Consider the following 27,146-nt stretch of genomic DNA (forward strand, 5'->3'; position numbering starts at 1 on the left):
TGGAGAAATTTCATATCCACCCGTCCCAACACCCGGAGTGTATTAGTATAGGTAACGTTTGTAGAAGAAAGGGTACGGGGAGAGGAAGGTTGGGAGAGTGTGGGGGTGGTGTGTCGGAGAGGAAGCCTGAGTCTTCCTCGTGGTGGAGGGATATCATATCCACCCGTCTCAACCTAGGGTGGATGAGGATCCACGATTTTAAATGGAGGAGTGTATTAGCATATTAAGGTATAAAATTAGATCAAAACGTTCCACTCGACACACCCCTTGGTTCGCGCCTACCAACCCCCCCCCCCCCTCCCCACCCTTCCATCCTCCTCTGAAAATATGACTCGTGTGTCCCGAATCTTCACTCAGCAGGTTAGTGTTTTCCTTTAGCTCAGTTCTTTAAAGCCAGTATTACTATATAGTTCAGTATCTTATCTCTGCTCTTGTCAAGCTAATATTTTGAGCATGTTAGTATTTCTAGGCGACCTTCCCTATACAGTATTAAGTTATTATGCGCATGTGCACATCATTTCATTTCGTTCTCTTTCAAGTTGTATATATACAAATGCAAATATATGCATATACAGTAACATACTAAGCGGTCAAAACTTTTATTTTGTTGATAAAGACACCCGGTCTGAATGAAACACACTCTGAAAGGAATTGTATATTGTGACATAAAATAGAGATATAGATAGCCTATGCTATATGACATAGATATGATATAGATATGCTATGATATAGATATGCTATATAGATATGCTATAGACATGCTAAATTGCCTCCAAAGCTTTCAAAGCTTATAAATACTCCTTTTAGCATTTCTTTGACAGTTTGGGAAATACATCTTTGGATGCAGGTTTTCGCAACTTTGGGATAACCTTTGTGTTAACGTGTTTTTATGCCTATGTACAAAAGGTGCAATGCACTATCGTTGAAATTTGGTAGCGTACCACGAGAAGGCCAAGCTTTCATGCCCCATGATTTGCAAGTCTCTTCGGTAATATAAGAAAGCATTGGAGTAAATTTGCTTCACGTTAAACCATATTTTATGTTTTTTAAAGCTCATATCTCTCCTGTAACAATACTATTTTCTTTTACATGATAATACCTCTCATGTTTGGGGGGGGGGGGGGGGGTATGTGCAGGGTATACTATATAAGGTCACCTACATGCCAAAATGTTCCCCTGGGCATCTGCTGTATCGCATAATATATTAAATAACATGTGTGTTAATGTGGACATTATACGTGCAATGTATGTAGAAAACGTTATATACAGTGTATATGGGCTTGTGTGTGTCTGTTATTCATACGGACGTCCTTTTCTGCCGGGGAAGTTGGCAAGGGTAGGGGGCAATCTGACAATTACCTATAGCCGTGTGTGCATTCAGCAGTGCATAGATCGAATACCCGGGGATAACTCAGCTGGAATTGGTCATATGTGCAAATATGCTGCTGGATGTGAGAAACGTTTTCAAAAAACAAAATGGATTCAAATTTGTAGATATACATATTTTCACCTTACAAAGGTTTTATGTTTCTATTGCTCGGTTCGCACTATATCAATGTATTTTGTGGATTAACATTAGATCTTTTGGTGAATGTGTTTACCGCTATTGTGGACAGAATACAACATAACTGAGGAAGAGAAGTGGAAGCAAAATATGCCAACAATGTTTTCCTGTAACGGTTATTATTTTAACCTTCTCTCCATTCAACATGTCAATAAAAAAAAGTTTGCATAAAGAATAAATTCTAAAGAAAGATTACAGTAGAGTTTTCTCACATTTCGACGCAATTGCCTTGGTAACATTAACGAAGACGGCGCTCACCGACACGAATACACAACCGACACAATATAAAACAGTTAATGCCGTCATTCTGCGCTTGCTCTTTTTAATTCTTTCCCGTCTCCTTTCTTCTGGAGTTGGTGGCGGCTCAAATTTTGCTTTCTTCCTGAACAGTCCCCTCTTGAAACGTTGGAGCAGAGTGTCTTCATTCTGAAAGACGATATATATATGTTAATTGACCTCTGGTAATATTGTTGGTAGAAATTAGCATATACGTGTTAACAATGTTATTATACATTGGTTAAAATTAAAAACATTACGTAAGGGTCACTTTGACAAGGATGTATATACTAATATTGCCACAACAACATTCTGTGGAGTTGGAAAGCTGGGCGGGGATGGAGGGGAGGAGGGGGGGGGGGGGGTTGGCTGAAGACGATAGAGCCAATGTGTATGCGTCATGGGGAAGGTGATGTTAGTAGAGGCCAGTACGAATTTGGCCCTTCTCAAGACTGCAATGGCGCCAAGAATAATTTTGTCAACAATTACCTCGTCGCGTAATACCACTCTATACTGGCTGTTACCTCCTTACGATGCCGTTTAGGTATAGTGGATAAAGGTTCTGACAGAGGGAGGGAGTTCTGTTGTTAGCAAAGCAACAACGTATTTAAAAAGTGGCCAGATGCAAAAGTATTCAATAGTGTAACCTTTACTTTAAGACATATTTTATCTTCATAATGAATTGAATTCCGAATTGCTATATTTTCTTTTATGTATATGGTTGAGTATCGGTATAGAACTGACATAACTTAATGACGTCATAGTTAATTAACATATTCAGACTTACTAGTGCTGTAGTCTTGTCGTCTACACGTAAGGCTGGCATGGATATGTTGCTTGGAATGTAAGATTCAAGTGGAATGAGGCTTTGTTCTGTTAAACAAGATGTAAACAAATTATGATGACGGAGACGACGATGATGATGCCGTTTGAGATTATGATAATGATGTTAATTAATTAAAACAAAATCTGTTTAATGGCGTCAAATATAGTGTGGGCTTTAATGGAAGACTCGGGTCATCTAGCATACGGCAGATTCAACTCCAATTACACCTTTCATGTTGGATGTGAAAATTAGCGTCACTAATGATTAAGCAGCACGAGAACTTTTCAATGTTTTCTTAAAATTATTATTTACTACAATTTGTGTGCATTTTTTGTGAGGCATTTAGTTTCGAGAAACGAATATGTTGAAAGGTGACGGTAACCCATACATTGTTGAAAGAAAGCATCCAGCAGTAAAAGGCATTGACGATGTGCATGTATAGCCTGGGTGCACGGATGTCCTATTTACGTACGTCAGACTTAAGCAGCTTTGTCCTGTTGTTGTTGCTGTTTATTTACTGTTGTTAGTTTGTGCATCAATGTTGAAATAGGTGCTGTGGTCCTAGGAACATCGAATGTCGGCTATAAGTTAGATTTAGGGGCATGGGATTCGTGCCTCATAATAGCAAACCAACTTCTGACGTGAAATGGTGCATCCCAGTCATATTTAGGCAATAAATGTTGTAATTATTAATTTATAATTAGGTGCACACGCAAGGATGTGCTAATAACTACTTGAAGATAAAGAACAGGGGATGTAACCTATACACCCCTAAAGCCAATGACTGATTAAGGGCGAGTCTACTTGTGGAGTTAACAAAAAGAAAAACCTTTCAGACCATGCAACGAAATTGGTGCCTGCTTTGTACAGTTTTAACTTTCAGAATACCCAATACAAAATGATATTCCCTAAGATAGCTGTCGCCAGTAGTAGGATGCAAATGTCCTGAGTTGGGGTGCAACCTCACGCAAATCGGTAGACTAAATGCATTTATGCGCTAACATTGAATAGGCCTATGTGGTTACATTTCGGAAAAGTCAATTAATCAATATTATATAGGCATAACAATGACGTTACCATATGTTCCAGCTACAAGTTTGTTGGCCGAGGCTGAAGAAGTCCAAAAAAGGCATACCATAAGAAAAACACAGTAAAACAAAGCTTGTAAATCGTCATTCATGCTGGTTTTATGATGACATTTGCTGTGTCGTTAACGATGAATTCTGTATGGCCGCGATTCTACTGCTACAATGTAAGCTAGCTACTGTACATGTAAACCTGTTCGTAGCATATTGTGTGAAGCATATTCAAGTTTGTTCCTGAAATACCGTACGCGCACAATATGAATCTAAACGTAATTGACCGTGCTATATATATATATATTATATATATTGCCATTTATGTGCAAGGATATTACTTAACTTTCACACATATAGAAATGCGTCTGCGCGCGCATGATATGCGCAAATAAATGTATTGCAGCACGCTGTACAAAATCTTTGTGTACACGTACATACTTACGAAGCCAATCTGCGCATTTGGGCGCATATTTACATTGCGTTGAGTGTTCGTAGCCTATCCAGAGGTAGTCTTGTTCAGACCCTATAGTATATGAACAGCCTAGTGTTCATTTCTTTTTCCCAATTTTTTTTTTCCCCGTATTTATATGCTGTACTGCCCAAAGAACGCCCGCGGCAACGCTTTCGATTGACAGATCCTCGGGAATGTCAAATACAGTGGGCAAGCACATTCGTGGTAGGCAGAAACGGACTCTGAAGCATGTACAGTTTGCACGCGAGAAAAAGAGTATTACAAACGACTTGGCCAAGACTGAGCCAGAGGCAGAGCCGTATATACGGCTCAGGCCAGAAGTATTCCTTACTGAAAATGAATCAAGGGCGTAGGAACCGGGGGGCTGGGGGGCGCCAGCCCCCCCAGTGAAAAATATGGGGGCGGAAGTATCGTTCCGCCCCCCCCCCCCCCGCTCCGCAAGTCAGAAAACCCCTTTTTCATTTCCAAATGAGAAAAAAATCTCATTCGAAGCACCAAATTGCATCTAAGGCCAGGTGAAAATGCAAAATTCTTTACAAAATGGAGTGGGTGTTGAAGTGTGCCATATTGCATCAAACTGCATCTGAGGCCACCTGGAAATGCAAAAAAATTCCAAAGGGGAGGGGGACACCCCCTCCCCTTAGACCCCTCCCCAGGCCGGCCATCAGTCTTCAGCCCCCCACTCAAAAGTACCTTCCTACGCCACTGAAATGAATCCTTAATATTAACTTTTGTACTGGCTTCACGTTTTGGTGTGTAAAAGTCATCAACCTAGCGTCTTCTGCGCTATACAAAATCTTCATTGGAAGCAGATACCAAGCGGCTCTGAGCCCTAAGGCTCTGGGCAGTATATGTAGAGGTATACATGCTACAGAGCCGATGGCGCTCTTTATACAAAATCTTTGGTTTCATTCACGAACGGTATTTGCTAGACGTCTCAAAACTTACGTAGTTTTTCGGAGCTTATATCGACGGAGCCTGATGAATTCAGTTATTTTCTTATCAGGGAGTCCATAGCCCGAGCTATAGTTTTCATGCATTTTGGGCAGTGACTTTGAGGGGTGGCAGCAGGGGCGTACATGCGGGGTGCATGGAGGTTTTTCACACCGTCTCTATTGAATTAAATTAAGGTCCCAAATCGGTCCCAATTAATTGGGCCCGGAATTCAACGTGGTTTTTCCTTTACATCTACAAGACAGTAAGGTAACATTGCGGTTGCAAATTGCTAGAGATTTTGGGGCTTAGCTCGGCTTTCAAACACCATCCACTTATATTAAATCATCTCTGAAATGTATCTTGTGCTTTATAATCTCATCAGGAGAACAAAAAGCCTGCACTGAAGTCCCAGGAGTCGACCATGCAGGGCATAAAACACATTCCAGAAAACTGGCATGTAACTGAATTGCTCTTTATTAAATGTGGTTTAGTTGGGATAAAAGTTGCTACGAGAGAAACAAGAAATATCTCTATATGGGGGGGGGGGGGCTGTAACGACTTGCCCGAAAAATATAACCAAACTTTTTCGCGGGCTCCGCGCGCATTCAACATCTTGATGTGCATATCATATAGGCATTCATCGGTTTTTACATCGCATGCCAATAACATACAGTCATTTTCCGTGTAAATTTGTATTGGTTATAATTATTGGGGAAGTCCTTACAATATGACAATAATAATAATATCAGTTTTACAATTGATACACATTGTAAATTATTTTTCTTCCAGTAGGTGCCCGAAAAATTCTCAGCATATTGCCCGAATTTCACGAAAAAAATTGAAAACACATTGCAAATTATTTTTTTTTCAGTTGGCGCCCGAAATCAGCATATTGCCCGAATCTTTACAAACAATTTTGGTTGGGGGCTGCACCCCCCCCCGCCTCATACGCCTATGCCCGCAGGTAGCCTATTAAGAATCCCATATTTATTTAGATTGTCTGGTCTTGGTCTTGGTGTAATACTGCACAAATCGCCCCTGATGTGGCTGTTGACGTGCAGTCCTCCAAGCTGGCTAATGGCGCTGCTGACTTCCCAGCATTAACTTGAAGGAGGCGGTGTTTGGTGCTGATTTTAGATCAGGTGGGAGTGAATGAGGAATGGTGCGAGGATAAAGCGAATATTTATAACAGTTCTATTGAGCTTGAGGAATTTTATAATTCAAACTGTGAGATTGACGTGTAGTTGGTTTTTCTTTGTCTTCAAGAAGGTTATTCATGTTGCTTGGGATCAGGCCATGAGTCTCTTTGTATATGGTAACAAGTCGTGCTTTGAATCTTCTGTTTTCAAGAGTATCCCAGTTGAGATCTTTTAGAATGTCTGTGACACTACTAAAGCGACTATACTCATTTTTGACGAACCTGGCAGCTCGTCGTTGAACTTTTTCCAAGGATTCTGTTTGGATTTTCTGATGAGGGTCCCAGATTACACTGGCATATTCCAGTTTGGGTCTAACAAGAGCTTTATAAGCTCTTTCTCTTGCCGATGATGCACAATTCCAAAAATTACGTTTGATATGACCAAGGATTTTATTGGCACTGTTTACCGACTGTAGAGGGACTCTTATCTTTCTACTTCAAGGCTGGGGTTTGTCTTTAAAGGGACTATCATTATGGTCTACACAGAGAACCCAGTCTGCTTCATTCATTCTTTGTGGTACCTCACATGGGAGAGAGGAGCGGTGTCTTTTACGGTTGAGCAACCTCAAATTGCGTAAGCGTAGCTCGAATTTATGGCGATAGCCTGATAGTGTGTGAACGAGCCTCCATTATATTAGTAATAGTACATGCTATAGCACATAACATGATATTTGTTGATACACAACAACCTCTACTGAGAAGCTTCTATTTGCTCGGTGACATTCAGCCTGCACAGTTTTGTTGAGTCATATGTTAGTATTTTGTTCAAAGAACATTTACTGCAGTAAGGCCTTCACTACGAACGATTTCTTATCGATGTAGGAAGGTTTATCGTTTGTCCTAAATTTACATTAAGTTGAATTAGGACTAGGCTTAAATAGTACTTGCGTAGCCTACCATTTGTAGGCTTGCGACATAGTAGTATAGCCTAAGATGTTTCCTAGGCTGTACTCTAGCCAAGTGCGGCTGATATAGTTGTCACTGCCCAATACTATTGTAGCGGTATTGTATTGACATTTTGAAGAAAGAATCAACAGAAAGTGTACTGTGTGATGATCTTGTATTGTATCACTAACTTAGGTCTATTCACAACAAGCAGAAAGTAAAAGTTATGCCTAAATGAGGTGCTACTGTAGTTTCACTTTCAGTGTTAGGCTTAGGCCCTACTCCGAGTCTTAGTCTAGCATGTAAATGTTTCTGGTCAAGGATATGTTTTGACACAGGAGATATAAATGCCAGCGTAACCATCCTGTTAGATCCCTGTTAAAATTGAGACTCACACTATTCTTTCTTAAGTGCCTGATGTATTTATGTAGGCCTAGACACATGTCCTAATGAAATGTACTATATATAATTGAAGTCCCAAGGTCAACATGTGTCAACTTTGTATTCTAATGAGACAAAAGTAGTAGTAACAGGAAAAACCTATCACTGGAACATTATGTGTAATGCAATATTCAAAATAAAATAAAACTGTTAGTAAACTGCTTTTCCACTAGAGAGCCTGTGTAGGAGAATGTGTAATGTAATGCAATATTCAACAGAAAAGAGGTGGCATTTCTGTACAATGCTAAGCATCCACAGTTGTATCCATGATTGGAAACCAAAATAGTTTGAAGCTTACGCATGATCATGGCGTAAAGCTTTGCGATTGTTTCATAGTTTCCAAACAGCCTTACCGATATGAAGTATTGCACAAGTCACGATATCACACTTCTATGCAAAATACAATGTTGTATGAACTGGCTTTCTTGTGCTGACCATGTGGTTTTATCAGAGAGTTTGCTGCTCATATTTAGTGTGTTGAATAGTTACCATATTACAATTACACATACTGTATTAACTTAGTCACAGCAAGGCTTGAATGGACACAGGACTTAAGAACATTTCATGTTACAGTTTGGGCTAAATGGCAATGGTATGTGGTTCTCACAATGCTAGACTAGCTCTGTTCTGTGTTAAAATCAGCAAGCACCTGCTCCGGTTAGATTCATGCGTTTACTTGTCAGTAATCTATTGTTCTGCAGTGCAACATTCAGTCCTAGCAATGTTTAATCATTGCACATAATCGCAAATTGGTAATTATTATACTTTTACGGTTGCCAAAGTATTTGTCATTTCTTCAAACATGTTTACAATTAATTTATTACTAGCCTGGTTCACATTTATCAGATGCCTGATGGAGTGTGTTGATTGTGGTGTAGTTTAATTTCAATGTGCAAAATAAATGCCTGCTATTGTGCTAGGCTAGAGCCTAGCCTAGAACTTTGAAGGTCCTTCAATAGAAAACTCTTGCATACTATTACAAAAATAAGAAAAAATCAATGGTAATGCAATTGTCTCTTTCACATCATCCATTGCATATTAACATACAGAGATGCCACTCTTACGATTATCGGCAAAATGCCCTTTTCTTAACTTTTACCGCCATCTTCCATGTCGATTTTTATATTTATAAAGAAACTTCAGGAATATGTTTCAGACAAAAAAAGAGGAAGCAGAAAAGGTTGTCATATGAAAGCACTTTTTATGTAAGCCTCCATTATTCAGCTGTTTTCCTACAGTGGGATTTCATGTTCTGTGGTTCTGCAAGGTGTTACATCTATTCATTGTTTTACACGTTTGCTATTATTAAGTGCTAGTAGCCTCGTAGATTTGTTCAAAAGTTATTGATTTACTATGAAGGATTTTAAGAAACGTTGTAGATTGAAATTTGTTCACAGTTTTTGTTTGGTAGATGTTTTAACATGATCCAGACACCACACGTTATGACACGAAAGAATAAATAAATAAAGACACTGCAAGATGGGGAAAAATTTGTTTTGACCACATTTCTGCAACGTAAAAATGACAGTGATGACAGCATAACTGTAACCAAGTAATCGCAAGAGGAGCTATGCGATTAATCGACTACAAAAGAATGAGTCGACTATCAGCACTACTGTCTACCTAACTACACACCTTCAGCAGCCTGTTATTCATCAAAAGATAAAGTCTACTAACATGCTGTCTAGATATAGTACAGTATGTTGCCTTAGAAGCTACTTTAGAATCAGGACCTGGTAAGAACGGCTAGTTTCTCCTTTTGGAGGGATACGAAGTACAAAGAAAGAGGATTGCCCTAACCCTGTGAGTGGACTCAAAATGAAACAACCAGTTTAGAGTAATGACTGTTTTCTGTTTCTCCAAGGATGCAATGACTTGTGTTTCATGATAGAGTCCTAGTAAATTAACAATTAAATACAAGTTCCATGCAGCTTTGCAATTAATCTGAACATAGATCAAGCAACTGTCTTTGAGTAAGTTTGGCATTGATACCCACAGATTTAATTTAAGTGGTATTGTGGCAAATAATTTAATTGGCTGTTGTATTCATTTGCATTATTTTGTCTTGTTTGTTTTTCTCGATGCAGAAAGCCATTTGAAACAGTTGACAGATTTCATCGCTGCTTCTTCGCCATCAAGTTAGTTGCGGGGGGCAAAAGAACGTCTGCATGTTAAGATCATCTTTCTCTACAATGAATGAGTGCCTACCATACTTTACCAGAGGACAGGTTATCAAAGGTTTTGGAAGAGGGAGTAAAGAACTTGGTATACCTACAGGTAAGGAAACACATTGTTGATACAGAGGCCACCTATGTTACCTGAATGGTCACCAAGGGGTTGAATGTATCAAGTAGTCCCCAAAATGACTGTCTGTGGGCTTCATGATAGGTGAACACCAAACTATAGTCAGATTGGTCATTATTGTAATTAAAATCAGCGTTGTTTACATGTACACACAAAGTCAGGTGGGATCATCTGTTCAAGTTAGGAGGAGGCATACTACCTGATAGCCTGCCAGGGTGTTCTATGTTCTGATATATGTTGGCCTCAAATGAATTTTGACCTCCATTACACACAGTAACGCTTTCTTTGTACTCATAATGAGGCATCCTCATAGTTCATACTAGGAATTAAAATCCTCCAAGATTGCCTTGTTGAGATGAGGAGTTAAGAATTTTCATGGAAACCAAAAAGTAAACTGAAGGGGACATCCCAGGTCAAAGAATGAACTAAAGGCTGTTTTGTGGAGCCTAGTTTACTTGTAAATGACCTACCAGTAAGTATGTATGTTTGTATAGAAATAAAGAAAACGAACTTGGGAAATTCACTTTAGTGTAGCTGCCAGCATAATTTGGTTTCACCAGGCTAATTAAAAAATGTACACTATTATTTTAATTTTAAGTCAACTTGTACCAATGGAATATTCCTTTAAATGTGGTAAAAGAGTGCATAAGATATCTGCTTCCAAATGCTTTGTTACTAACATATATGTACATACATACATTTAGTTATGCAGTTACAGTTGTTTTATTCTGTTGTTTTACTTTAGCTAATTTCCCTGAGGATGTTGTGAGTAAGCTTCCTGCAGGGTTCTCTACTGGTGTTTACTATGGATGGGCCAAAGTGGACGATGGTACTGTGGAAAAGATGGTCATGAGTATTGGCTGGAATCCCTATTACAAAAATAAGAAAAAGTCAATGGTAATTGCAATTCTCTCTTTCACATCATCCGTTGCATAATTGGATTAACATACAGAGATGCCACTCTTATGATTATCGGCAGAATGCCCTTTTCTTAACTTTTACCGCCATTTTCCATGTCGCTATGTGATTTTTATGAAGAAACAAAGAGAAAGCAGAAAAGGTTGTCATATGAAAGCACAGTTTGTGTAAGCTTCCATTATTCAGCCGTTTCCTACAGTGGGATTTCATGTTCTGCGGTTCTATGTAATAGATCTCTGTTGATCACCACAAAGAACCACTGGAGTTGAGTTAAAACCTTATGCCAAACTTGCAACATTATATATATATATATGTAGAAACCTTTCCAATCCCAGGTCAAAACAGTATAATCCAATCAGAACAAAAAATGTTGCTGTCAGTGTACAATGAAGACATTCAACCTGTTTGCTTTAAGTTCACTATATTGTAAAAACTAAATATTTCAACCATCAAAATCTTAAAAGAAGAAGTTAGGAATTACTTGCAAATGTCATCCGGAGCCATAGCAGCATTTGTTTCAGATTCATCAGTCAAAAATCAGTTACCCCCTGAAGTATCCTTTTAATGTTTTCTGACATTTCTTTCTACATACAGGAAACCCATATATTACATTCCTTTAAGGAGGATTTCTATGGCTCAGTACTGAGTGTTGCAATTCTTGGTTATATACGAGAAGAGAGAGGATTTTCCTCATTAGGTGAGATATTTTCATGATTGTTAAATGAAAAGCTTCACATTGGTTGTTGAAGAGCTTGGATTTTATGTATGTCAAGGATTTCAGCTTTTGTGCACCCGAATTTTATTGTTTGAAATTTGAGTGACAAGAGATTTGATTACATTAGATAGTACAAGAAGGCCATTTACATTTAAGTTACCTATTTAGACTGTGCACACGGGGATCTAGTCCATAAAAAGGTACATCCATATGACATGTATAAAGTTTATCCAAGCTGCGCTTTTGGAGTTATAGTGATTTACATATCAAGAAAACAGTTCATTTAAATTTTACTTTTAGAGTTACTGTATTGTTTTAACAGCGTTTTCAGACTTTGACCTCAGTTGAATTCAAGTTGACTGTTGACCTCCACAGAAAAAAGCAACATAATTCTTGTACTCGACAAGATGAATCTACATATAAGAAGACTAAGCTCATCCCCCCCCCCCCCCAGTTTTAATATTGGTATTATTGTGTTCACAAGGTTTCAGGATTTGACCTTTGTCAACTTCATGACCTTCGACATCTACATGACATGATAGGGTACGTACTATGATGGATACACATAATTAGTACGAACTTTATCAAAGCTTCAGTTTCTAGCTATTGCTATAATATTTCCATACTTACAGTGTTGACTTCAAATAACTTTTGGCCTCTATCAAGAACAGTAGCATTCTTGTACTGAATAAGGTGGATCCATATACCAAATATGAAGTTATTCACTTTTGGAGTTATGTTGTTTACAATGTACTCAGATTTTGAGATTTGTAGTCTCATACTTAGCATGTGAATGCTAGTGTTTTAATGGCATTCTGTTCCACAATGGTGCAAATATACTCCAGAATTTCACAGACACAGAAATTTGTTATCTACATTGGTTGATTTGGTAAGAACGTAAATGTTTGCCCATATTGGATGGATGTTATGAGTGAATTAAATCAAGTAGGAAATGCGCCATTTCCACAAGTAGTTGTGTGGACTTGTTCATACTAGTAGTGATGGACTTAAGTGTCATTTGAAAGAAATAGCAGCTTGTGGTATTTTTCATCTCTTTGTATCATTTATAGCTCTTTGTATCTTTGTATCATTTATACCAAAACCATATTTTAATATCGTATTTCTTGTTTGCTTACAGATGAATTGATAACGGCTATAAAGTCTGATATAGCTGAAGCTGAAAGGCAGCTAGAGAGGCCAGAGTGGAAAATATTTATTACAGATAACTTTTTTCAAGATCAAATCAATTCCAGTTGATAAATGTTTCTGTGGTAGGAAAATAAGGTTCACCTTAACGGTGGAGAGGAAACATCAGGGAGACTTGGGAAGAGTAAGGACCAGTAATGGACGACCAGGGAACCTGATTTGAGCCTTTGGTTTCCATATGGTTGGCTGATGCTACAAACTGACTCTAACCTGCACATTCATTCCAAAGTATGCATGGTTCTGTTGTGCACATATTGGTAATGTATGCACTTCACTGCCATACTTACCAGACTCACAACAAATCATGCTACCCCAACGTTGCTCCATGTTACATTGTGAGAGTAAATGTGTACTACTCAAAAGCTGGTTAAATCAATTGCAAGTATACATGGTGGTGGTTCTCTTTCAAAAACAAATTGTTTTGTAGAGTTGCGATTGGTGGTTCTCTTGATGCTAGAACCAGCGTCAAATAGTTTACTGGCGTTCATCAGCAAACTTGTCAAGACGTCCCAGCTGCGATCAAATGGTAAATGTCAGGAGGGGGAATAGGGAAAGCACCTCCAGTGGTTTATTTTTTTAACTGGCCATCAAACTTTTGGATCATAGTCTGTTTTTTATCATTTGAATTCTCTAAAAAGATTGTCGCTGGCCCCCTCTCTTCCTTATCACAAATAGGGTTATTGAGAAAAAGTAAGTTACGGAAATATAATTGTAGGGTACTTACTTTCCAAAGTGATATGGAATTTTAACTTTCTCTGGTGATGTATATCAATTTTGTTTTCCTTTTCTATATGAGTTGTATAATTTCCGGGTCAGCTTCCTATTAGGCTAGGGGGGTATTGGCTTTAAGATCATCATTGTGAATGATGATATGTTAAAATTGAAATATGTAATTATGAAAATTATTCAGAAATGGTTGGCTTTTTTTCATTTTAATCAAACAGGATTATACTTTTTATAATTATCTTGGTATATTGGAGGTGTTTATGATATTGACCACAAATTAATTTGACATGTTGCACTTTGAAATTGCACCCTGTCACTAAGAGCACTCAGGATACCTTTATGGCACAATACCTAAAACAGTCTTGAAGTGGCACATTCTTGTAAAAAGTTTAAATATGGCTATGATAATAATACATATAGTGATTTGTGTAACATTATGGGCCAGACCTATAGCTGCCCATACACATTTTGTTATCCTCAGTATTGATTCCCAGCTTAAAGCTGCAGTTTGCATTGATGAGGCCACAATCTGGTGGTAGTTAAGCAAGGTGCATGAAAGCATACCAGCAAAATGTTCATATTGGAATATTAATACATAACATGGTATTTGTGGGACACAAAATTTTCTGAAGTGGTTTAATGGTTAGCAGCTCACTAATTAGAGTCAACTGGTTGTGACCCCACAGAATGGGAAAAGTTTGAAGAATTTTCACGTGTGAACATTTCATGGCTTGATGAAATGGCAAAATGCATCGTTATCACACAAAAATGTTCTTTTGAGCAAATTGAGGGTAATACCAAATGAGTGCTTTAATGTGTAATGATGTCTTCTGTTCATGAGCCATCGATTCTTAGTAATGCATATTGGACAACTAATCAAGATGAAGCTCTCAAGTTTTATGTGAAGAGTAGACTAGGGATTATTTTAGTGTGACACAAGGTACTATTTCTCTGTAATTGTGCAATTTATATCAAATTATTTTAGTGGACTGCAAAATAAAATAAGATAAATCTCTCATTGCGACTGTTTTCTATTTTATTAAGCGATATCACAATACAGTTCTCTTCTCGGTTTATCAACCTGTGATAGAAACTGCTATACATTGCCTCCCATTGAGAGAGGATTTCATGAATCATTATGGTATACAACAATATCAGATATACTACTCACTTTTCACCACAGCACACTTTACTGTACTAACATATAGGATACTAACATATGGTAATGTATGACATACTTCGCAAATACTGACAAAGCTCTTTCATGCTATATCATGATTATGTAGATAGCAGATTGACTTGATTACAATCATTTTTCACCTAGTGCAAAAGTGTTGTGGCTTTTCCCAAACTATTCCATGATCAACTCATCAATTTATGAACACAGATGAGGTCTGGCATGGAGGTCACATACTGGGTGCCTATGTTAATGCAATGCAAAATGAAGGTCTGATGGCCATGTCACAGTTTTCAAGTAATGCCTGGATAACACTTTCTCTCAAGTTTCATGGCTTGTAGCATTTCTATGACCTCTGGAAGCCTGTTGTATTCTCTATTACTTTCATCTGCTGTCCTTTCTTGGAGTCAGATATCGTCCAGAGCAACGTCATCTACTTTCTCTCTTTCCTTCTTGATGAGATGCATTTCCACAGGGACTGTCTTCACCCCATTAACCTGAAAGGAGAGACCAGCACACGTAAAATATGTATGGTTAAACAAGTACTACCATCTTGCCAGAGTCAAAGGTCAAGGGAATCAGAAATGCTACTTTGTACTTACAATTGTATGTGGAATAGGTAGAAAGAACTAATGCATTGATATTCTAGCTAGTTGATTAAATCCATGATTCCCACAAAGATTTGGGGAAGAAGGGGAAAAAGAAATGCCCTTTTTCTGGGTTGGAAAGTCCTAGAATGATATAGTATGGAAAAACAAAAATCCTCATTTGAATAGCTTGTATTGATATGTTTTCATAATTACTCATAGAAAGTTTCTTTTTTGGCAAAACTTTAGCAGTGATTTGGATGTTTTGTTATTATTCAGCCTTTTGTGCCACCTTTTGTGCCATTTATCGAAGACTTTGTGTAAGCATACAATTTTACAAGAGTACTTAGGTCTACTATATGTAGCCTCACATTTAGGTACTCATAAGTGGTTAGGCTACATAGTAAACTGTAAAATATGTTTTGATCTTGAAAAGTGTGGAAACCATGTAATTCACTTTAAACTTCTCAAGGAGATGATAGATATGCAGTATTGTTTTGATACTGCAGTCAGTGCAGTGAATGCTTCAATTGGTTTTGTGACAAATGATGTACCAACTCACCGTAACCTGAAGTTGGTACACTCCAAATTCTGTGATTGGCTCATCTGGTAATTCTAGTGCATACTCTGGAACAAACACACCATCCTAAAGAAGAAAGAGTAAGCGAGAGATACAACATGAGATGGATAACTTATCCTTGAACACCTCCATCCTGAGTTCTTTGTTACCAAACACCAATGCTTGTAGATTCCAATGCAACATGAAGGTCACTATTCCTTTGATGTTAAATACATCTATAATACTAAATTGCAACAATGCTCCACTATTTTGATTTTATTTGAAAAAGTAAAGAAAACGTGAACCAGTAAGACAAATGACTGATTTTTCTGATTTCGTAATGCATATCTGTGACTCTAAACACTGTAGCAACACTGCACACAATATTTTCAAGTGTTGACCAAATGTTGACCACAGTGATCAGCAATATGTTGACCAACATATATATGAATTTTATGGTCAACATTTATCAAAACTTAAAATAATTGTGAGTCCAAGATTAAATGTTTAGTGCTACAATCCTGTGCATGTAACTAGATGTATCTTTACCTTAGTATAATAATTTTGAAAGTATTACCTTCTTAAAGGCTTGAAGAATCGGTTCTTTGGGTAGAACTTCCCACTCTTGGTCTTCGTGTAGAACCAAACGCAATGGTTTCGACTGCATGTGATGTATCGTCTGCATGTAAACAGTATAAGTATAGTTATCTGCCATTTAACCTTCGAACTATTCTAAAATATCTTACTTTCTCATAAAAGCCAGTTTGATTCCGTTTGCATTATCAAGGAAAATGAAGTTGTTTCAGGTCCACAATCTTTATTTTCTTAAAATAAAAAATTAGGCAAGTTTGTGACAAGTTGGGCCTTTTCACACAATACAATGTTATGATTTCAGAATGTAAATAACTTGGCACTAAAATCTGACTTGCAAAATGAAATTACACATTTATGATATTAGAAACTATATAAAATTAATGTAAAACTTTCAAGAAAATCTGTAGCACAAAAATGTCTCATGAGGCCAACAGCTATCCCAAAAATTTTCGCCCACTAGGAATTTAGAATAACAACATAATTGTGAGAAGTATTTTCAATCATTCCTTGACATGCATGCAACATTAAATCTCACAGGTTAAATCATTTATGATCAGTACTGGACTACTTGAAATTTCTTTAAAGAGCCAAATTCAACTGACAAGTCATGCCATTTTTAGAACAGGTCTGCACTTTTCATATCAATTTTATTCATGCCATATCTATGCTTGCTTATTCTAGATGTGGGAGTCCATACTTTGAAGCAGGATCTGAAATGCCGATACAAAAGTAACACACAGAACTGCGTGCACCTATCCCACCAGGAGTTTAAAGGTAAAACGTAGCAAAATGTTGTTACCAACCTCTTGAGCTAGAAGAGATAATCTCTTTGGTCCAGAGGCATCTTCCTATAAAGTTAAAATTATTACAAAACAATGTTTGGATATTGAAACTGCTTATGTATGTACTGTATGTGGAAATATTATGCATGCTTGTATGGATACAGTCCAGTCAATATAATATATAGGTGGTCATGGTAGGTAGAAAAGTCTAAGTGGACCACTGTACTATATATATGTGGGTTATTATACTTCAATACTGTAGGTGAGCTAACTATTAAAGTATGTTAACAAACTGTACTCAGGGAGTAATTTATCCAGCATCAGTTGTTTAGCAGCTTTTACTACACAGGGACTATATTGTATAAGAGACAGTGTAACTGCCTTCAAGAACTGCTACACAAAATATAATGCTAGATTATTCCTTGTGTACTTCTACACTATCCATGTGGATAGCTATGACCACCCAGTTGTGTTGTGTATCACTTGCCATCTAATAAACACAATTGTGTTACACTGTACTGAATTCTTGTTGAGTCACAAATCTTTGAAGGCTAGCTGAAATTACTCAACAGGGATTTCTATTGTAAGAAAAGAGAGGATTTTTTTCTCAACTGTTAAGGAACGGAAGCAAATGAGTCAACAAAGTTCCAATTTAATAATTTTTCTTATTAACCAATATCCACTGACAGCATCACAGTATACATGCCAATTTCTCAAAATGTAAATTGAAATACAGCCTATAGCAAACCTGCCATTGACCTTGAACATTGCAATTTTTGGCAGATGCACATAGTTGTGTGCCACTGCCTATTTGCTAGGATTGTTCATGAACTGGATTAAACAGGTATGCCCAGGCTCACCTCACACTCTTTCAATTTATAGCTGTCATATTGATGGCCACATGGTGGAAAATGCATAATACAGACTTAACAATGAAGCTTACTGCAAATGTAATTTTCTTCTACAAGTGTTCCCATTGTCGAATGGACTGTTTGAATATTTTTCTCCGTTGTGAAGGGTAATGTACACCACCCTCCCCCTTCCCACCCTACCCTGTTCAGGGTGTTATAGTTCAGTTGGAGCAGCTTGCTACCCTGTAGTCTATGAAAGACCAATATTTTTGTCCTACCATAGTACCTGTAATCTGGAAGCTCTTTCCTTCAAGTTTTCTAGAGATGCATAAACTGCTAGCTCTCGTGGTATCAGTTTGTTTCTCACCAATCCTTTCCTTGCAGCAACGATGTCATCTTTCAAACCGACACCTGTTGATGTGAAACAAAAGAAGAAGTTCATGGAGAGTACTTGTATCAAATATGAAAGCAAACCTTCTTCATTCTTGGGTCAGGTTATGATCAGCACTCAAAATGAGTAATTTTTGTCTGAGGATTATAAGTTAACAATTTTTCAGAATAATTTTGAAATCATGGCTGAAATATTCTTTTACAATTGCATACATGTGGGTACAATATGGGGGTTGGGGGAGGACAGTTGAGTCACCAAAACAGTATTCTTTACCAGGTTTCCTAGGTAGTTTGGGGCAGAGAACTCCCCACTTGCCTCTTGAGGTACCCACCTGGTACATCCTCTGTCAAGATGACCTTGATAGTCTTGGTAGCCTGATGCTGCGTGTCCTCTACAAATTCATACAACTCTTCCTTTTCTTTGAAAGGATTCTCTAGGTCTGTCTTCACCCATCTTTTGTTCTCACGTTTCCGTTCTCTCCGTCTGACAATTACAACCGACTGACAAAGAAAAGAAGAATTATTACAATTATGTAATTAGTTTTATAGAGGCTTTTTGTCTTTGATTCATCAATTTCTGCAATTTTTTTCTCCAAACTTAGCAGATGTAGAGCGAAATGACACTATTGATCAAACCAGGTCATCCATCTAGATTTTGTTTTCACCAAATGAACCACAATTATGAATAGCTTTTTATGATTCTGTTTTTGCAGCTGTTCAAACCTCATTGCAACATTTTTTAACTGCATCATTATTGCCACCAAATATGCTAGAAAGTTAGATTATGGTCAGTTATGTTCATACTCATTAAGATATTTTACTGCATTTTAACCAGGGCCACTTTTCTTTACTCACCCTTCTTTGCTGCAAGTTGATGGCTGACTGTGCAGCCGTTGATCTACAAACAGATGACAATAGCTGTGTAAGGGCAGGTGTGACTTGAAATATGTTCTTCACATGTGCCATTTTGTGACTAATAGTGATCTGAAGATGAAACATGAAGTGTTGGTAAGTATCAATCATGTAGACATACTTAGGTTAGTTAATTGCAATACTGAATGGGACTTAGGGGTTGATAGGTATGTCTAACACCTCAGGCTCTAACTTTGGCACACAGATTTGAAAATGAATCCCTTCAACCAAAATGCAGACCCTTACTTTTGGTGGAATGTTTAAATGCTAATGTGTCACGTTCTGCTTAACTAAATTGACCTATGATTAAAATTTGCTTGCCATCTTTGATTTGTATGAAGAGGGGCCTAGGCCTATGTGCTTCAGATTCCCTAGCATTAAAATGTTGCCTAGAATCAAGATCCCTAGGCTTCTATTAGTTTTTAGTATTACTACTTACTAGAAGTAGCAATAAGCTAAGTAGCCTAAGTGAGCTTAATTATAACTAAGCCTAAGTTAGTCCTACCTTCAGACCAGAGATGGGCTGGTTAAACTCAAGTTAAAACGTTAACACATTAATCATTTAACTGAACATGACACACTGCATATGTCGACGGTAGGCCTAAATACCGACTACATGAATGCCTAACTTTTAAGTTAGGCTCTGGTCTGACTATGTTTGTTAGGCTGTTGTCTAGCCTTACAACTTAGTTGTACAGTACTTGTAGGTATAGGCCTAGGCTAGGCTAACGTTCGGGCCTAAACCATTGCACTTCTAGAGCATAGGAGTTAATGCAACGTTCACACTGGATTACCTTGTGAAGAAAACCAACAGAATTTTGACTGTTTGGGTCTCAAGACTCATCAGCTGAGCCAGCTACTTTATAGAAGATGTTCCCATGCCTGACTTACCTGCGGAAAATATCTTTTTGATGGTAGCAGATTGTAGAAGCAGTCACCATTAATATTAATTGTAAAGTGTAATTGCGCCACCATACAACAAACGAGCGATTTTGTTTCAGATCATCGAAACATGATGCCAAGGACTAAATTTGCGACTGAGGATTATCTGTCTAATGTACCTCTACGTCCAAATAAAGTGTTCCGAAACCTTCGTTTTTATCTTATGTGTTGATGTTCTAGTCACATGTTATTTGCTAGTGATGAACAACTCAGTTAAGATAAAGTTTGGGTTCCGTTTGAGAGCTGTAATGTCAAACATTTTTTGATGTCGTATAGTTGGTTAACTCACTTAGTTTCTCTATTTTCTTCGTATATTATTTATGTAAAAGGTATAAAAAGAAAGAAGGAGCATTGTTATCAACAGAAGTTCAGAGGGCCGCCAGGGGAAAGAACTCTGTCTGAAGCATTTTCAAGTGTTTATTGTTCTCTTCGTTGTTGTTTTATTTAAGGACTTACTCAGGCCACTGTCTCAGCCCAATAGTACTACATCCTAACTTACATGAAGTTTCTATTTCGGACTGAGGGTTTGCCAAAAAAAATCGGTTGTCAATGGAGAACATGCTCAAGCCCATGAAATTTGTAGGCCTATGTATGTATTGTATGTATATGTATTTTAGATCCTCCTGCAAGCAGGAACTCGCGAAGAAGCCATTATTGGCATATAGCTGACAGAGTCAGTCTCTTAGATTCATACTTAACGTCCATGATTATGAATTGTCAATTGTCAACAACTCTGTAACTGGACGACATACATTAATCTTGGAGTGACTCTATGTTGTTCTCTCATTCACAACGCTCTTACTTGGTCAAAGCGAATGCGATTACGTTGGGGCCAAACGGTAAAAGATTTTGTAAGCTCTACAACCATGTAAAACTACCGAGTCAGTGGTTCAGTAGTTCTATCGGACTTTCTTTTTCCGGAATATAGTGACATTTCTGCCAGTTAATACAGAACAACGAATCATAGAAATTGATAATCAATTTCTATGCAGCTAATAGATATCCAACAGTTGTCAACAAAAATCACGTGACGAAGCTCTTAAATTTTCGTTTAGTGTTTGTTTATTTACATAAGTATTCTTGAAATGCTTTAACAAATGTTAAGTTGTTGTCAGTCAAACTTATCTACTTATGATCGTCTCTTGTAAACCAGATAGTGAAATTCTGCCCAAAAGATTACAAGTTTACATGGTTATGCTGACTTGGGCGACTGCATTCTGCTGCGGGAAACTTTACTGCTCTAAAATACACACGTGCACATTTTGTCCGTACGTGCAAAGTGCACACGACCATATACAGCAAGTTTTGGCTGCCGAACGAATGCGGTTGCCATGGGATTAAACGATAGTTTTAATCGCTAAAACTGTAAAGAATGTCACTGCAAGACACGGTAACATGGTAACACGGTAACATGGTAAGTGCAACTAGTGTATCAAATAATATTGTACTGATAGATAGCAGTTGGATAAGGAAATGAATATCGCTTCGTTTGATAAATATATATTAGACTACTAACATATAGTCTAGTAAAAAACGAAAGTGGCATAATTATATACCCAAGGTTAGGCCTAGGCCTATAAAGTAGTCGAAGGACCTATTATGTCAATGGATCTAGGCCTAGTATTATTGGCGATTGCGAACTTTCCGAAATTACATGACAAGTAAAACTTGCAAATTGCTCGCAAATTTCCCAAATGGTTTTCATAAAAGTGAAGACAAGCGATGATGTAAATTTGCAAATGTAGGCGTAGGCTATGTACAAATCATCACAATCAAACTCAAAGTAGGCTAGGCCCTATGCCTAATTAACAATATGGTTAGGCCCTCTTTTGTGTTGACTTACATACATCTGCTAAACTGTTATTTGTATGTGTCCAATGGAAAGAATGACAGAAGTATCCACATTTTATGATTCCTAGAACTTTCTTATTGGACTTGTAATATTTTCCAATATATGATAGTAGGTTACTTTAACTTATTTGAGATTGTTCAATGAATTCCGGACGCATTCCGCCCTTTTCATGTAGGGGCCTAGGACTTAGTCATAATATAGGTCCCTGTATGGCACCTTTTTCTTTTGAAGATGCTACTACGGAAATCGTCTAACATTCGTCCAAATTTTATCATAACAAAAAATCTTGAAAGGTCGTACTGTGATGATCGATGCATCTGTACATAAAAAATATTTTATGTTAAAAAACATGAGTCCCCATATGAATGAGCTTGTAAGTTGTGAATTATTATAGTATCGCAGAATCGGTGGTGTTTTTCGCACTGTTTCATAAGACAAACGAGCCAAAGCGTTTCCAAAATGGCACAGGCGGGCGGCAGGGAGATGTCGATGATTTTAGTGAGACTGATCGAGTGGCACATGCTGATAATGTATACTAAATTCTTCAATAACCAGATTGTCAAATTCATACATATATGGCAATTTCGTCGGTATTGATTTAAAGTCGCTTGGGAATGAGCCCATCAGGGCAGTCAAAAATCTTCATGAAAAAATTCATTAAAGTCTATGAAAAAAGAAAGAAAGAAAAGAAGAGAAGAGAAAGATAGAGAAAATGGGAATATGTTCTTCTAAACTTTTCTGAATGTTATAATCTTCTTGGTGATTTATCTTAAAAGCCTGGTACAACGTTTGTTTTGCATGCAATATTCTATGCTACAAGAATTTCATTAATATTTCAACTCTTTGTAGAAATAGTAATGTGGATAGATGATTGACATATTATTTAAAAAAAAAATAATAAGACGTTTTGAAGGAAATTGCCTTGATGACATTATTCACTCTGCTGTTGTCAGATGCATAATTTACAAACAAACAAAAATGACCGCGGTTAGAATATTCATATCTTTGTGATACAAAATCAAGCTATATGTGGATGCAGTTTTCACCCGAAGATGCATATTTTTTGGGGGATATTTGCGGAGCCATCAGCATCAGCCACCGATCCCTTTAACAGGGCTGCTGAGAGGTCGTCGGCGAATCCTACAGGTATCGCACCACAAGTAATTGCTCCCAATGACTTACAAACTAAACTCGTCACTTTCCAAGGACTATAGAGATAGACGTTTTCTAATGACAAGTCCTACCCAGTATATGATAGCTAATGGCTTGGGCTATCATAAAACGTTCAACTTTTGCCACCATGAACGTTTAGATTTTGAGCTAGAAGAGCTCAAAGTGTATCATAGTTCTCCCCCATCCAATCTGCCAGCTGTTGCTGCGGAATCTTTTGTTTCACCAACAATTTTCTAAAATACCTTAAATCACCTTCAATCCTCCAGATTGTAGACCATCAGTAGTTTATTTCAGCCTCTTCAACATCCAAGCATCTAAAAAAAATGTTGACGACTCAGAAAATGCCCAAACAAGTAAATACAGTAGGACACTTAAAAGTGCTTTTTTTTCCGACGAACGTCTCAGGCGGACGTGCACTACTCTAATTGTGGTGCGATACCTATATAGGTGGCGTTTTTTTTAAAGTGTATAAACAGGATAATAATATAAAAACTTACCCTTAGTAGCGATTGCATCCGCCCAAACTTTGTCCAGCATTACATAAGCATTTTCTCTCGACAGGAACGATGTAAAGAAATACTAAAAATAAAATAAAAACATGGACACTATCTTAGTATGTGCAGGGCATGCATGGTAGAATCACCGAAGGTATTGTGTAAACTTTCAAATAGGCCTATCCTGCGAAATTCCTTACCAGCTGCATTTCAGACACGTCACTACACTGCATTGCCGTCGGAATATGCTCTGAAAAATCATCGACCTGATCAGCATAAAACTTTAATATCATATTTAAGTGTAGTTGATTTCAGTTACATAGTAACATATGTTGTTTGAACATATATCTATTCTGTCCTCGGCGTTATACGTTATATTTCTATGGTGCAAATAAACTGTGCAAAGCCAAAGCAAAACATGGCAAATATACAAGAAAGTATATCTTTACAAAAAACGTTACAAACTTGCCTGCTTAATTTGGGTACCTACCAAAGTAAACTGCTTCTGGTTACTACACAACTCAAACAGGTATACGTTTCTATATTTGAAGCGGAATTTTCTCAGTTGAGTTTCCCTCCTGTATCTGTCGGTTATGCTCATAATTGTATGATATTGTTATTGACCGTATAGGGAGGTTTTTTTTTTTTAAATTGCGGTAAATAACACTATATATGTTTATCCCCTTGATGACATGTCTTTGCATTGTGGGAAATATATATACCTATTGCTTTTACAAACAAAGAAGATCGTTAATAACGTGTACCTTCTCCCCATCTTCGGTGACGACTTCAATGGAATTTGGTATTAGTCCAACGCTGTACTGTCTTGTTATTTTTGTAACATTTGACAACGAGATAGCCTCCTATAATGAAAAGAGAACCAGGGGCGCATCTAGGACTTTTATAAGGAGAATATGTGACAGTGGAGTCGTTAAAGTCGCAATGGAGTGGGGGGGGGGGTTACTCATATGTCTAATGTAACTATGTCCGCCCGTCTTGGTGTCTCTTAATGTCTTCTACTTTCGCTTCAGTTACTGTCTGAAGCAGATCTTACTATGATATCATGTCAGGTCCTCTTACAACTTGAACACCAACCATTTTGCAACAGAAAAACAGTTTGCTACCAGTATTTTCCCTCTCTAATAAGATTGTCTGTTACATCAGAGGGAAACGATATACATTCATCATAAAAAATCTTGTGAATTGTATAAACAAATATGATGGTATTTTATGGAAGTTTCATGTATTAAACATTTGAACAGCTAAGACAATTTCTAATAACTGTTACGGTAAGTTATAAATGTTCACATATCTTCATTATTTTAAAGACAGAATTCGCAAATGTACTTCAAACCAAAGAAACTTTCTATTATTATTAAACAGACGGGTTATTTTTTTATATTCAACTTTGACTTTTCTTTCGGAAAATTGATAAAACAGGACTCACCTCAGTCTTAAAACCAACTATATTTGACAAGAAATAGATCGTTTTATTCGTTATGTACATACTCCCGTAAATGTGGATTTGCCTCAAGAGAGCACAGGAATATTCTGAAAGTAAGAATGTATAAAGCTTCAAACCAGTCATTATTTGTTATTTGCAATGCGTATATAGGACAAACTTGAACGAACTATGGAAGAACTTCGAGTCTCCACCACGGGATTCGAACCAGGCCCTCCCTCTCTATATATGCAGCTGTCGCACTTACTATAACTCCATAGGTAATGGGTAAAGGAAGGTCTGAATTGTTGCATACACGTCACTCCTTTGGTCAGACAAATATAAACGTTATTAAACCCTGTGATATCATTTTAACAGATATGGTTTAAATGTGGACTATACTATAATATCTGTTTTTATGTGGCGCTCGTCATCAGTGATACGTTTAGGATGCGCTAGATTTTCCGATTTGAAATGGCCAGTCTATATCACCATTATATTTGGTTCACGTTATGTCAAGCAGGATGGATTCACCAAGTTATAACATTTAGAAAAGTTAATAAAAACTTTACATTGAGAAATAACGTCACACTTACCCTGCATCATTTTCTCATCATCTTGTACACTATCGAAAATGCCTTTCAAATAATCCAGTTTTTGTTCTGATGACTATAAAACAGAAAGATAATGCACAAAACAAATAACATCGGTGAACATGCAGAAAATAAGAATATGGCTTAAATAACACTTTACAATAGCTTGAGCATAAACGGCCTTTAAACCCAATTTAAAAAAAAAACTTATGCCACCCTAAACGCAATTCATTGAGGCTGGTTCGATTGGGGGCCGGGAAAACAATAGATAAATTATAATTATTTTCATTTGTGATATATAGTTTCCCCGGGCCCGGCCTGGTTCTCGACGCCACTGGTAAGACACTCCCATGCAAGTATTTGCATAGATTAGTTCGAGTGGATTCCTACGCCATTGTGGAATATCCTCGTGGAGGTGTTACCCTATTACCAAACCCCCAGCCCATCCTCCCCTCGACGCCATTAACAGTTGTAGGGGGAAATTCTATACTGTTACACGGTCATTTCGACCATGCACTTGAAGGATTTGCTTACTCATGCGGGCGTCAGCATCTATCCAAAAGTTAGGCGATGTGTGTAGTTGTATACCTGTCCAGCGTCACCCCCCCCCCCCCATGTATTGGTACCTTACCGTAGCCTCTTATACAGTATAAACTGTATTTCTCAGGAACGTAGTGTTCTCCCATCAGCATAAACCACCGAAGCAAATATAAACAGATGCATGCACTAATATAGGAACACTTACAACGGTATTCCCCATTGTGTTTTTCCCCCTTCGGTGCGAGTATAAATATATACACAGCGGACAGTAACCATCAACCAACCAGGGCTCGTCCCTATCTGTATTCAAAATAAGTATGCGATATAAAATAAATGGTTAACAAATAGTGTAAGATATTACAAGGCATATTAGAATAAAGTATTTTAAATTACATTTTTTGTTACAATTTTTGCAATAAACTGTTTGTCTGTTTGTAGCATCATTTGGCAGTGAAGAGAAAATAAATTTCTGTGAAGAATCGTTGAAAAACATCAACATATATGTAATGCGGGTGACGATTTTTTATTTTACCAGCCATATTAATATTTTTTTCTATATACTGCTTCATATATAGTATACTTGCTACACTAATATTCTCCGCTAATCTATACTAATATGGCTATTGCACGTGATGATTACATCATTTAGTTGAGTGTCGATAACTATTTACCGCTGCACCCAAAGCATGGGTCTAGCCCCTTTTTTCACTGTG

General features: G+C 37.4%; 3 protein-coding genes and 1 long non-coding RNA gene across 8 annotated transcripts; 1 reads left to right on the forward strand and 3 right to left on the reverse strand.

The window, feature by feature from the left end:
- Positions 1–1,655: 1,655 nt before the first annotated feature.
- On the reverse strand, positions 1,656–3,990 carry LOC139966031 (uncharacterized). The gene is made up of 3 exons (XR_011792416.1): positions 3,744–3,990; positions 2,628–2,713; positions 1,656–1,990 (listed from the first exon to the last, which is right to left on the reverse strand). It is a non-coding gene; the product is annotated as an uncharacterized lncRNA (long non-coding RNA).
- Positions 3,991–6,782: 2,792 nt separating this feature from the next.
- On the forward strand, positions 6,783–14,561 carry LOC139967021 (riboflavin kinase-like). Of its 4 annotated transcripts, none has more exons than XM_071970625.1 (5): positions 6,783–6,925; positions 9,765–9,954; positions 10,727–10,878; positions 11,494–11,596; positions 12,753–14,561. In XM_071970625.1, exons 2-5 carry the CDS (start codon positions 9,846–9,848, stop codon positions 12,869–12,871), a joined length of 483 nt encoding a protein of 160 aa, XP_071826726.1. In that variant the 5' UTR covers positions 6,783–6,925; positions 9,765–9,845; the 3' UTR covers positions 12,872–14,561. The 4 variants fall into 4 exon arrangements, with proteins under 4 accessions (XP_071826726.1, XP_071826725.1, XP_071826728.1 ...); XM_071970624.1 differs by lacking the exon at positions 6,783–6,925 and adding an exon at positions 6,948–7,103; XM_071970627.1 differs by lacking the exon at positions 6,783–6,925 and adding an exon at positions 7,151–7,169.
- A 7-nt stretch (positions 14,562–14,568) lies between these two features.
- On the reverse strand, positions 14,569–20,426 carry LOC139967020 (large ribosomal subunit protein bL9m-like). Of its 2 annotated transcripts, none has more exons than XM_071970621.1 (8): positions 20,290–20,426; positions 19,342–19,470; positions 18,819–18,987; positions 18,383–18,507; positions 17,267–17,311; positions 16,447–16,548; positions 15,873–15,956; positions 14,569–15,220 (listed from the first exon to the last, which is right to left on the reverse strand). In XM_071970621.1, exons 1-8 carry the CDS (start codon positions 20,371–20,373, stop codon positions 15,131–15,133), a joined length of 828 nt encoding a protein of 275 aa, XP_071826722.1. In that variant the 5' UTR covers positions 20,374–20,426; the 3' UTR covers positions 14,569–15,130. The 2 variants fall into 2 exon arrangements, with proteins under 2 accessions (XP_071826722.1, XP_071826724.1); XM_071970623.1 differs by having other exon boundaries at positions 20,193–20,332.
- A 1,310-nt stretch (positions 20,427–21,736) lies between these two features.
- LOC139967025 (protein Aster-C-like) lies at positions 21,737–26,674 on the reverse strand. Its single transcript, XM_071970631.1, has 6 exons — positions 26,639–26,674; positions 25,897–25,969; positions 25,307–25,410; positions 24,624–24,722; positions 23,863–23,944; positions 21,737–22,856 (listed from the first exon to the last, which is right to left on the reverse strand). The coding sequence occupies exons 1-6, from the start codon at positions 26,651–26,653 to the stop codon at positions 22,825–22,827; spliced, it is 405 nt and encodes a 134-aa protein (XP_071826732.1). The 5' UTR covers positions 26,654–26,674; the 3' UTR covers positions 21,737–22,824.
- Positions 26,675–27,146: the final 472 nt, after the last annotated feature.

The sequence above is a fragment of the Apostichopus japonicus genome, chromosome 4 (genome assembly GCF_037975245.1).
Source record: "Apostichopus japonicus isolate 1M-3 chromosome 4, ASM3797524v1, whole genome shotgun sequence".
Classification (NCBI taxonomy): domain Eukaryota; kingdom Metazoa; phylum Echinodermata; class Holothuroidea; order Aspidochirotida; family Stichopodidae; genus Apostichopus; species Apostichopus japonicus.

Excerpts from the sequence above, each read along its gene's own strand:
- LOC139967021 (XM_071970625.1), top strand. The coding sequence starts at position 9,846 with ATGTTAAGATCATCTTTCTCTACAATGAATGAGTGCCTACCATACTTT. Across the intron at positions 9,955-10,726 it reads AGAACTTGGTATACCTACAG|CTAATTTCCCTGAGGATGTT; the intron begins GTAAGGAAACAC and ends GTTTTACTTTAG. Across the intron at positions 11,597-12,752 it reads GAGAGGATTTTCCTCATTAG|ATGAATTGATAACGGCTATA; the intron begins GTGAGATATTTT and ends GTTTGCTTACAG.
- LOC139967020 (XM_071970621.1), bottom strand. The coding sequence starts at position 20,373 with ATGGTGGCGCAATTACACTTTACAATTAATATTAATGGTGACTGCTTC. Across the intron at positions 18,988-19,341 it reads TCAACTTGCAGCAAAGAAGG|TCGGTTGTAATTGTCAGACG; the intron begins GTGAGTAAAGAA and ends TTTCTTTGTCAG. Across the intron at positions 17,312-18,382 it reads AAAGAGCTTCCAGATTACAG|GAAGATGCCTCTGGACCAAA; the intron begins GTACTATGGTAG and ends TTAACTTTATAG.
- LOC139967025 (XM_071970631.1), bottom strand. Across the intron at positions 25,411-25,896 it reads TGATGAGAAAATGATGCAGG|AATATTCCTGTGCTCTCTTG; the intron begins GTAAGTGTGACG and ends TCTTACTTTCAG. Across the intron at positions 24,723-25,306 it reads TAGTTGGTTTTAAGACTGAG|GAGGCTATCTCGTTGTCAAA; the intron begins GTGAGTCCTGTT and ends TTTTCATTATAG.